At 49.1% G+C, this 11,459-nt stretch overlaps 1 protein-coding gene and 1 non-coding gene across 3 annotated transcripts; one reads left to right on the forward strand and one right to left on the reverse strand.

Annotated features, from left to right (window-relative positions):
* The first annotated feature begins 349 nt into the window (after nt 1-349).
* Nucleotides 350-10,638, forward strand: LOC122387295 (polycomb complex protein BMI-1-B-like). 2 transcript variants are annotated; one of them, XM_043377395.1, is made up of 9 exons: nt 350-473; nt 4,881-5,019; nt 5,481-5,589; nt 6,113-6,216; nt 6,425-6,530; nt 6,781-6,889; nt 7,251-7,331; nt 7,482-9,693; nt 10,211-10,638. In XM_043377395.1, the coding sequence occupies exons 2-8, from the start codon at nt 4,881-4,883 to the stop codon at nt 9,426-9,428; spliced, it is 2,595 nt and encodes an 864-aa protein (XP_043233330.1). In that variant the 5' UTR covers nt 350-473; the 3' UTR covers nt 9,429-9,693; nt 10,211-10,638. The 2 variants fall into 2 exon arrangements, with proteins under 2 accessions (XP_043233330.1, XP_043233331.1); XM_043377396.1 differs by having other exon boundaries at nt 367-473; nt 7,251-9,693.
* Nucleotides 10,639-10,973: 335 nt separating this feature from the next.
* On the reverse strand, nt 10,974-11,047 carry Trnat-agu. The gene has a single exon. It is a non-coding gene; the product is annotated as a tRNA-Thr (tRNA).
* Between the last annotated feature and the right edge of the window lie 412 nt (nt 11,048-11,459).

Raw genomic sequence — 11,459 nt, forward strand, 5'->3', positions numbered from 1 at the left:
CTGATGCGGACTGCAAAAAGAAAGTTTATGGGTGCTGCTCTTCCTGTATTCTTCTCAACGGAATGGGAACTGCGATGGCTTGCCGCCATTGTATCGCAAACAACGTTCGAAATAACCGTTCGCCTTGACGAAACTCGATGCTGACGTATTGCCCAATTTCAACCAAAGCACAGCTGATTTACCCATACGCAGGTTCACAACCATTTTATTTCCTCTGCTCAGCTCCAGGGGTGTAGGGATCGTTTGACCGCACCCCGTCAGTGGCCCGTCGCGCGCGGACGCCCGCCCCCAGCCGGAGCCACATCCGGGAACTCGGGTCACGTGACCGCCGCGGTGGCGTCGCTGGCGCAGTGTGAGGCCCCGACCGTCAGCCGGAGGACGCCGCGTTAGCTCCACGGAAAAATCAACATTTTGGCGCAAAACCGGCGAGTTGGACCGAAAACTGGGTGTCATCACCTAGCGCATCACCAAAGGTAAGTGTTGAATGCATTTGCTGTGCCTGATCGCCTTTTATATTGCTGTAATCTGCTTTTTCTAGGTGTCAGTTTTATGCCGTTGGAGTGAACAAGATGGCGGAGAGCGGAGGTAGCGTCCGCTAGGCGGCGGGAGGGCCGGCCGGGGCCGCTGAGCGCGTGGCGTCTCGTGCAGCGTTCCCATGTATCGCTACCAGCATGTCGGTGACCTTTTGCTTGCGTGTGCCTGAGGATAACTGAAATTCACGAGAGGAGACCATAGCGCTGGCAAAGCCGACTGAAGTGTTCGTTGTTGTGTTTGAGGCCAGCGTAACCGCATGAGACCTACAGCAGCAAGGTAACGAGTCCTTGCCCTACGAAATCTACAGCAGCTAAGTAACGAGTCCTTGCCTTACTTCTTGCATGCCTTTGAATGCAGCGTGCCCACAAGTACTACTACTATCTAACGAACCTTTTTCAGTTACAAGACTGCCCCTCCACAGTTCCACAGCCTGGGGCCCTGGGCGACTTACTTAGCCTAAATGACCCGCGCAGAATTATGTGGCACTCCTCCGTTCCGTCTTTCCCGTCCTCATGATGATCAAATCCTTCTCTTACATGCCTCAACCCCCTGTTCCGGGCTAAACGTTCACCTTTATCCCATGCGGGGAGCTCCACCCAGGAGCAGACCCGTAGTCGGGTGCGGTGACAGTTGGCGGGCTGGGTGGCCTGTCCACGTGATGGGCTCAGTTCCGACAGTCACCATGGTGCCCGCTCACATGTCTCCCCCTAATTCTTATCATCCTTCCGGCTCTGAAACGGTCTTGTTAGACCGGAAGAGCCTAACCCAAGAAAACAAAGTCAAAATAAGCATGTGGTACTGAATTTTCCAGAGAAATGTAAACCCCCTGGGCCCTGGCTGTTAACTGACAGGTGCAGACGTGCGTCCAGCCTGTGTGTCGTCAACTCTTTTATTGCATGTTTCTATGACGATGGTTGGCGGTGCTGTGCCAATGTTGAGTATTGATGACTGGCGATCGTGAATGAGTGACGAATTTCCAGAAACAAACGCGTGAAGCCTGGATTGTAGAGCCTCACAGCTTCTTTCACAGGATCTAATTGAATTCTCCCGCGCAGAATGGTGGAGGCTACGTGACTTTTTCTGTGTGGGTATGAGCATGCGATTGTGTATGAGTTGTGGTCTTTTGTAGTCTTTAAGTTGTGAAACTAAACTCTGTCACTTGTGTAGATGTTAAAAGTCTTATACCTATTGCAAGGGCGTCTTCCGTCTCAATTCTGTCATTTTGTCAAGATCGTTATCCCGATCTCCGTTGTTGCTGTCGTTGCCACCCCCCCCCCCCGCCCGTCTTATCCATCCCAAGAGCTTATGTACATATTGACTGGTCGGCGGTGATGGCGGAGACAATTAAACCGTTTATTGTTTTATTGCAATTGAATGAATACGGCTGCTTACAACAGTAGGTATACCATGTGTTTGAGGAAATAGCTTACTTTTAACATGGGGTTTTGAACTGGAATAGCAGTTTTGTAGCTTGAGCTGGGACCAGCACAAATCAGGAGCTTTTACGGCCCAACGATCACCCTATATGCATAGGCGGCGGAACGGGGAGGGCACCGGGGCACCGTGCCCCCCTTTGATTTCGGCATTTTAACATTAGCCCTATGGGCGCTGCATGGAAAGAATGGAACCAAAAGTCGGCAGTGCCCCCCCCCCCCTTAATTGAAGGTGTTCCGCCGCTACTGCCTATATGCAAAGATATTCCATTTCTCGTTCCGAAAAGAGTGTCCTAAACAGCAAAGTGGCGTCCGTGGATCCGTGGATAGCGAACCTTTATAAAGGTTCGCCATCCATAAGTTACATCTACAGGTATATTGTGAAGGCTCAACCACCACACCTAGATGTCGCTGTCTCATACAGTTTTGAATTACAGCAGTTTTGTAACTTTTTTGCACCAATATATATTGGCACATTGGTAGTTTTCAAGTGGGGCGAAAGTAATATTGTTAGGGTGCATCTTTAAAACCTCTGCTTTATTCATTACGGGACGATTGGCAACGCTTTTTCTTCCGAAACTAACAAGTGAAACCACTTTGATTCTTATATTGCTCACGAAAGTAGTGGCAACACATCTTCATGCTTTCGGGCGGTCTGCATGACTGCTGGTGATAAGGTCATGTCGAATCTTCTATGGGACTGAGTTCGATTTGACCTTTCCCACCGATGTGAAACTTTCTCACCGATGTTTACTGGGTGTGATATTGCTATCTTATAGATATCTTCCCGCAAATATGGACAAGCGTGGGAGTTTTTGGGCCCTCGTGACTCGGTCGGCGAATGGTAGGCGTGGAGGGTAGTTCCTCTCTTGGGGTTTGTGGGGCGCGTCTACCAGGTAGGCGTCAATGGTTACCTTTCGATGGAGGGGTCGCGAGCCACTGGTGCGCGAGTAGCCGTGGAGGGTTACGACTTTCCAGAGTGAATTGCAAAGTGTAATGCCCTAACTTGACTCCTGGGAGGGTGGTTAAAAATGGTTGCGGATAGGGGTACCCGCGAGGCACCGGTTTACTCGCCGGTTTTGGGTGAAATTGTTTTCAGTGTTGCATGTCTCGCCTCGGCCTCTGTTAGCTCTACATGGTGGCTGATATTCCACGGTAACTCGAAAGAACACTACTGAGAGTGCCTCACTCACCCACCCCCAAAGTTGCCTCACAGCCCTTATGCTGATCTGAGAGGACCCCACGACAGAAAATGTCTCCACTCTCCACTCAATTCTCAACTTGAATAAGAGCCGCATGGGCTGATATAGGTCATCAAGAGCCGGTGCGTTCTAATAGAGGCCTGCGTGGTCTCGTTAGACGCTGGTTTGAGCAACCATTTTCTGCCGTTGGGCCATCAGAGGCCGATGTAGACCTCACATGGGCCGACATGGTTCAACTAATGAGTAGGTATTTGAGGCCCTTGCCCTTGGTATGGGGCCCCGCATGAGCCAGTGCGCTCACACAAGCGATATGGGTCCTTGTAAACCTCTGATGCTAGCGTCGCCCCATCTAAGGTGTTGCAAACGCCTGTTTCAGGCCGTCAAAAAAGGCCTAGGGTCGTCAGAATCCCGTTTTTTTCCGTAGGGGAGAGCGGGGCCAGTTGAAACACGGGGTCAGATGAAACATGGCTTTATTTTCAACGGTATGCAACATATGGCGTTGCCGACACCACTGCGCATCCGCGCTCGACCACTTCCTTTGTCAACGGCGTTTGGGCGGCAAACGGACGGTAATTTTGATTTGACACTTGTTTTTGTGTTTTTGAGGGGCGTTTGGGAGAAATCGTTTTTATGAATATTTTGTGATATCTCATATACCTTTGTTTGCTGAAAGAAGAACTCCTGGCTCCGGAATAACACGTTATTTGGCCCTTCATTCAGCATGATGCCGTCCCTCCAGCTCGTTTGACATGTGCTTTACGGCGCGTGCGAGATGGCGGGAGCGGATGGGGTCAATTGAAACGCTTCTCTGAGGGTCAGTTGAAACAGGGCCACAGGCCGTTTCAATGGACCCCGGTGACCTTTGCAATGGTTATTGTTCAGAGGCTGTAAACATTAAAGGAAATAGTCCACCTTTGAAATGAGCTTTTAAACTGAAATAGTAGTTTAATAGGGCTCAATTTTTAACTCCTTTTCTCCAGCCTTTTGCTTGAAAGCACACTATAGCCTGAGATATTTCTCATTTTCCTCATCCACCCATTTTACCATAGTCTATGTACTTTATGTCACCTATTATGAGGAACTTTGCACTTTTAGCTTCCCAACGACCTATTGAATGTAGCATTTGGAAAAGTAAACCGGACAAAATATATCCGTAAGAAAGTGGCCTTAAAGAGGAAAACATCCCATTGTTAAGGATAGGTGCAATTGACCCCATGGGCTGGTTCAATTGACCCTCGCATCGGGGTCATTTGAAACGGGCGTAGAGCTGTTTTATAAGCATGCGTTTGGCAGCAAAATATGTTTGAAACATAATTTTACATATCTTAAAACAAAGCCAAAAGAACATATTTTTTCATGGTATTGTGCCTTTTTCGATATGACAACTAGATCTCGCTGTGCATGTCAATATATAAAAAGTGGTTCAACTGGCCCCGCTCTCCCCTATTCGTCCCCACCAGCATGAATAGTTCGAAGTTGGCGTTGAACCATCAGGGATGTGATTCGCTAAAGGCTACGTGAGGGCCTCGTTATAGGGCCCACAGCAGCCGACATTAAGCCACTCTCCACATTAGCCTTATCTGGTCCGTCCTACCCCACCCTCCCCTAATATGAATTACGAGCATGTCCACATACACATTCCAAGCCGGCAGACACAGCGTGGTCCCCGTCGTCACCAGCTGTGCTAAAGAGCAGGACCTCTGTTTGCCAGATGCCTGCCTGTGCCGACCAGGCTGGCGTGGCCCCTCAGCGGGCCGTGACTCTGTCGGAGCTGACGCCCCATCTGGTGTGCCCTCTGTGTGGTGGATACTACGTGGACGCCACCGCCATCGTTGAGTGTCTCCACACGTGTAAGTATGATGGCAGGTGGTGGAGATTACCCAGGACTTACCCAGGAGGATAATATGCGATCATTGCCGGCAGTGTGGGCAAGTGGGCATGGGGGTCATGTCTTCTTCCTAATGTTACCGTTTGACAGTGCTTGAGAAAAGCTCAACACCCGACCAGCCTATTTGGCGGTTGCTTCCCTTTTAGCCCGGCTCAGGCCGTTGGTGTATGATATATTTGATAACTTCCCGCGTTTATCGTTTTACGTGTTTGAATTCTAAATTGATGTAAAGGTGTCAAAGATCTAAATTAATTTGACCTGCGCTTAGTGACTTTGACGCTTCTGTGACTCACACGTATGGTAAACATTATCGTTCGTATCTACGTAAGCAAGAGGTGATTAATCCGGGTGGGTGTTATGCAGGATATGGTTATGAACTAACAATTCCCCGAGTGACCGCGGTGGACATCCGGTTTGTTTTAGTCTGTCGGTCGTGCATCCTGCTGCACCTGCACACCACCAGACGTTGTCCAGTCGAAGGCTGCGACGTCCTGGTCCAGAAGGCACAAGGCGCCAGCGCAGCTAATCTGAGGTAATGCCTACTCGCTTGGCGCTCAGACGAAGTGGGCTATGCTTTTATCATATGGCTGCTCTAAGCTCGGTGGTTTGAATGTTCCTGACTCAATATCTGCTTCACAGGAATTCCCGATGAGCTGCGCCTTGGCGGTCTTTCCCATTTGAACAATGATAGGTGGCGCATTTTGCTGTGGCCTTTTTGTGTGTCCGGCGCGTCCTATCGTTAAGATCAGTGTGCTTGTCGCGCCGCTGGTTCCTGTCGGGTTTACGACAGGTTATGGAGCTGTATTCTTCGCAGCGCCTGTGGTCGTGACGCTGTGTTGTGAAGACAATGGATAGTTGCCGCGAACCTTAATCTGCTGCTGTCCATGAGTAGTGAGACGGTGCTCGCGATGATAGTACGGCCTTGAGGTTTACCGGTATGAAGCTGCTGGGCTCATGCGGGCGCCCGGCATTGTTCCACAGCTCTGTCCTCCTTTCACTGGTATTATGGAGTGCCGAATTCAGTCAGCTCGGCTAAGCCGCCGCTTCCGTTTCAGGCCCGACGCCACTCTGCAGAGCATCGTGTACAAAACGGTACCAGGCCTGCACCGGGATGAGATGCAGCGGCGTCGGCTCTTCTACGCCGACAACCAGGATAATGGTAGGTGTCATTGAATCGTCAAACAACCCACGCTGGGCAACGGCATACCTGTCTGGTTGTACGGGTCTACAAAGCGGACAGTCCTGTCCTCAGTACTCGGAGCACATTCTTTTCGTGGTTAATACGCCTGTTAAGTTTTGTCAAAAGTAACAGTGGCCGTGGACAGAGGCTTTTAGTGACTTGTGACACGTTTTTGCCCTACGTGCAGCTGCCGGCACACCGTCAGGCCCTAAAGCGACTGAGGAAGACCAAGGCTCGGCTTTCTACGACGCGAGTGATATCATCGACCTACAAATTCAGTACGCACCGCAAAGGTAAGAAATCGAAACCTTGGCACAGATTGGCGTGGTGATACCGCTACTGTAGAGGAAATTTAGTTTTAACTGTCATTTTAGCTGACTTTATTAATGCCCATTTCCCACCTTTGCTGCATTGGTGCATGATGGTCAATAATAATGAATTGCATATGTTGTGAGGAGCGTTAAGTTGATGCATTTGCCAACTTTCTTATTTAAATTATGTTTGCATTGCTAAACAACTAGTTACCAAGGCGCTATCTTCCAGGCCGGGAGACGTCGTGCCCGTGCGGTATCTACGATGTCCGGCCGGGACGCCGTTATCAGTGCTCAGCAAATTCCTCCGCAGAAAATACCAGCTCTCCGAAGATCTTCGAGTAAGTGAAAAACTCACCTCATCACGAAATACCTCCTTGTTACAATGGCTCAGATTGACTTTCGGGCTAAGTCATAAAAGTATTTGCAGAGTATTACTGAGAAGGGATTCACTAAATGACAAGAGGCGTTTACGAAAGCGGCGTGCACAGTCAGTGTCCGTGGCCTGTCGGGCGGCCGCAGATGCCTATCTGGCTGGCTGTGCGGGGTTGCAGCCGTAAGCTCTAACTCAGGATTACCGACCAGGCGGTGGCCGCTGAACGGACGAAGGCGCGACTGTAAGCCAGCTGTGATGTCGACATGGGTGATCTGCGGCGACGATCTCTCTGTCGACTGATCGAGGTACCGGTCTATTTCTCACAGGTGGAGCTGCTATGCGATTCCAGAAGATTACCAGGCGATATAAAACTGTTGGACGTCCTTTACATGGTCAACTGGGACCGGGTGAGATACTGAATACGTGCGTTGTGAGCGATTATGTATTTCATCGCATTTTGTCATCATTACTGTACCGCAGATAATTCCCTAAAGTTTTTTTTTTTCGTGTTTATACTCTATCGATTTCTTGGTGATTTAATATCTCCTTTTTTCCAGGAATCACCCGTGAAACTGGTCTTCAGGCTGCACAGATCAGGGCCTGTCTTCAAAAGTTCGGTAGACGTACTTTCTGAACAGTCTTCTTCAAAAGTTCGCAAAACGAACATAAAGAGCGCATCGGCCTCATGTGATCCTGAAGCAAACGGTACAGGTGCAGGTCAAAAAGTGCAGACAAAGCTAGTGGCTAAAAAGGACGTTCCCATATCCAACGATAAGAAAGCTGAAAGTGCGCATGAGAGCCAAATTATTCCAGGCGGTCCATGTGATGTTGAGAAAAGCAGCAGGCCTGCAGGCGCATGTTCGCTGGGTAGCTTAGGCTGTGCCAAAGAAAAGACAAACCACAGGAACACCAATTCGCCGGCAACTGTAAGGCCAGTGTCATGCGGTAGGTCTGAAGTGGAACCACCTTCAACAGCCAGGGACGAAAACATCGATAAAAGTCTGAAAAGAAAAAGCGCAAGCCTTACCGAAGCAGGCAAAGATGGTGCCGGTGATTCCACAGCAAAACCAAACAAGCGTGCAAAGCTATCTGCTGATGACCAAAAGCAAACGTCTGCCGGCAAACCTCAAGCAAAGTCCTTAAGTCAGACACAGAAGCGCGACAGCGCTGCTGCGTCCCCTCTGAAGCGTGTAGCAACTGAACCTGCTTCGCCTAAGAAGGATGCAATGCCACAGAGTACATCAGCGAGTAAGACAGGTGAGCCTCACAAAAAGGAATCTCGTACTCCTGGCAATGAGAGGGTAACTAAAGAACACACTGTGTCAGAAAAGACATCGGGCACAACCGTCCAAGACAGCAATGGGAACACACTGAAGTCAAAAGAGGAGCATCGACAACAGAGCAGCGTGGGAAAAGAAGGTCCCCGACAAAACATCTCGTACAAGAAAGAGCAGATCAAGTTGCCAGAAGCTTTTGTTGCCATCCACAAGCATCAGCCCCATCAGCAGAAGATCAAAGATGCCACTTGCAAGCAAGCATCTGCAGAACTGGCTCTGAGTAAATGTGCGAGATATGGAGCCACGTCATCAGCTACAGTCAAAACGAAGCGAGACGAAGGGAATTCTCACAAGACCACTTCTCACGGGACCAATACATTTCTGTCCTCATCGCCTCAGATGAAAAAGGCTCAAACATCAGTTTCAAGCCATCAGGCTAGAAAAGACACTAGACCGATAGCGCCAACGGAGAACAGGACCGATGGCTCTACCGAGGTCAAGTCATCCAAGCCGACCTCTCAGAAGCCTGCGAAAGAGACTAGTGTCGCGGGTGAGCAAAAGCCTGCATCGAAAACTATATTTCTTTTCTCTGGCATGAAAAAGTCACAGAGCAATAACAGAATCATGTCGATTGTTGAGTCATTAGCACAGAAAAGTTTGCTGTCGTCAAGGACTATAAATGAATCTTTCTCGACTGATTCTAACCGACCGGGAAAGCAAACTGATGCTGCCAACAGCACTGCTTGTTCCACTTCGACTGCGGCGTCGAAGGCGCAAGCAGTGACCAGTAGTGTCACGTTTGTCGCCCCCGGCTCCGTACCGGTGAGGTCAGCGGCCATGACGCCCGTCCGCCCGGTATCCTCGCCGCTCCACATTGAGACGGCCTCTCTGAGTCTGCGCTACGGCAGTGCCGTGCCGCCCCTGTCCAGCCTGTCCCGGCCGTCATCGTCTACCACCACCACCTCCTCGACCTCCTCCAGACCGGTGTTCCCCGTTCCTCCGCTGCCACAGAGACCCAAGAGCCAGAACGTGCGCGCCATCCCAAACCCCTCTCTCCTTCGTCAGAGGTCTGCTGAGGAGCGTGCGCGGGACTCTGGCAAGGGCTCGCCGACGGCGGGAAGCACGGCCCCGGCCATGTCTCCGCCCACCATCAGGGACATCCACAGCCTGACGAGGCAGCTGCAGGAGGCCGGCACCTCTGTCACAGTCACCAGTGCCTCTCGATGAAGTCGCTGATTGAGCAGACATTCCTCAGCTTACACCACGTCTGGCAGGAAAACTGCGGGAGGCTCCTCGTCACAATGATTTGCACGATTCGTGAAGGGTCAATCCAGTCCCACCGTCTGAAGAGCACGCTGCTTCATCGATCATTAGATGTTTATGGTTTGGTGGGTTGTACGGCATACGCAAGTTCGGGATAATGCACTTGTTTATGCACGAGGAAATTGCACACATGACGTGAGCATAATATTTAAACACTTAAAGCTGTATCACTGTGCCTCAGGGTTGTGCTTGACTTATGAGTCGAGTCAGAAATTTGACTCAACTCTGACTCAAATGAGTCAGATTTGAGTCGAGTCGGATAAAATGTTGAGCTGTTGAGTTGAGTCAGAGTTGAGTCATTAAAATAACTTTTGACATTGAGTTGAGTCAAGAACATTTAGGACATGAGTCAGCTGACTCAACTTTTTAGAAACAATATATAGTATAAGTTTTTCATTCTCCCCCCGCTTAGCAACTTAGGCCTGGCCCTGCTGCCGGATGTTTTCACCCCTCCCCCCGCTTAACAACTTTTTTATCTGAGTCAATTTTGAGTCAACACACTTGACTCAACAAAAAATTTTGAGTCAAGTTTGAGTCAACTCATATTTTCATTGAGCCGCTTGAGTCATGAGAGTCGAGTCAAGGGAAAAAATCAGCTCCTTGTTTGAGTCAGAGTTGAGTCAGGGCATTCTGAAGTTGAATAATGAGTCGAGTCGGCAAATTTTTTTTGAGTCGAGCACAACCCTGCTGTGCCTTCTGTATTGCATGTATTTGTGCTGTTATTGTACCTAATTCGGGCTGTCATGTACGACGTACGTAATGAAGTACCTACAAGAGTGTGTTCCTGCGCCATTCCTGTTCGGTGTGGAGTATCGACATAGTTTCGTGTATGCATGTGGGACGTTTTGGCCTTTGATAACCGTTCTGGTGTTGACGATGCAAGCATAATCTTGCTCTTAGAAAATGTTTTTACCAAGTAACTAGAATGCATTATTTACCTTGAGGTGGCCTTTCTCGTTAAATTAGATCTGTCGAAGTTGTAGTTAGCTACAAGGAGTTGTCAATCATTTGGAAATAGACGCACGCAAGGACCTCTGCCTTGCTCACACACGTGAAAGTGATTTCCTCAGATGTGCTTGCTGTACGAGTGATAAATACAAGACGTATATAGCAATATCCTTGTCGTTTTTGGAAATCATGCTGCATGTATGTAATACCAAATGAGTAGGAATAGGTATAGGTAAGAAGGAGTACGCTATTCGCTGGTCGGCTATATCCATTTCATTGAACATATACCTGATAGTGGACGTCTGAAGTAAAATGATAAATGTTTTACAATAATATAAGCAAAAAATAATAAAGAGCTGCCGGGCACAGACCGAATCAATCCTTCGTGACATGGGATTTCCCAGAATTAGCGTTGACTGTCACGAAGGCGATGTATTGCCAGTGGCCAGTGCATCACGAAAATCACGGAAAACAACACATCACGAAAATTGTGGTACAAAGAGGCACCAACGAGATTCGAACTCGGGATCTCCTGTTTACTAGACAGGCGCTTTAACCAACTAAGCCATGGCGCCGACGATATCGTGGAGATTCGTCCCATGCGCGCAATCTGTATTTCACTTGTTTTTTTTTTTTATCTTATAGTCAAAAAAACACGAAAGCTGTAAAAAGTGGAAACTAGTGTCCACACTGTCCTACCTTTAACCTTTAGTCCTTGACGTCGTCTTAACGTCCCCGGCTCACGGCTGACATGCGTACAGGGTGGGGCAGCATAATCGGGAATAAATATCAAACGGGATTATTTGGTCATGAATCTAAAAATATAGCTCCAAGCACTATTTTAGCAACATCCTATCAATCGGTCACCTTTTACCTATCCCTCATCCTATTTGACCGCCCTCGGCGTCGATGACCTTCTCAAGGCGGGTCCAAAAGCACGCGCATGCACGTGCAACCTCCTGCTTGTCCATGATCGCCCATCAGCTT

Source organism: Amphibalanus amphitrite, unplaced genomic scaffold (genome assembly GCF_019059575.1).
Source record: "Amphibalanus amphitrite isolate SeventyFive unplaced genomic scaffold, NRLGWU_Aamphi_draft 000280F_arrow, whole genome shotgun sequence".
In the NCBI taxonomy this organism is placed as follows: Eukaryota; Metazoa; Arthropoda; class Thecostraca; order Balanomorpha; family Balanidae; genus Amphibalanus; species Amphibalanus amphitrite.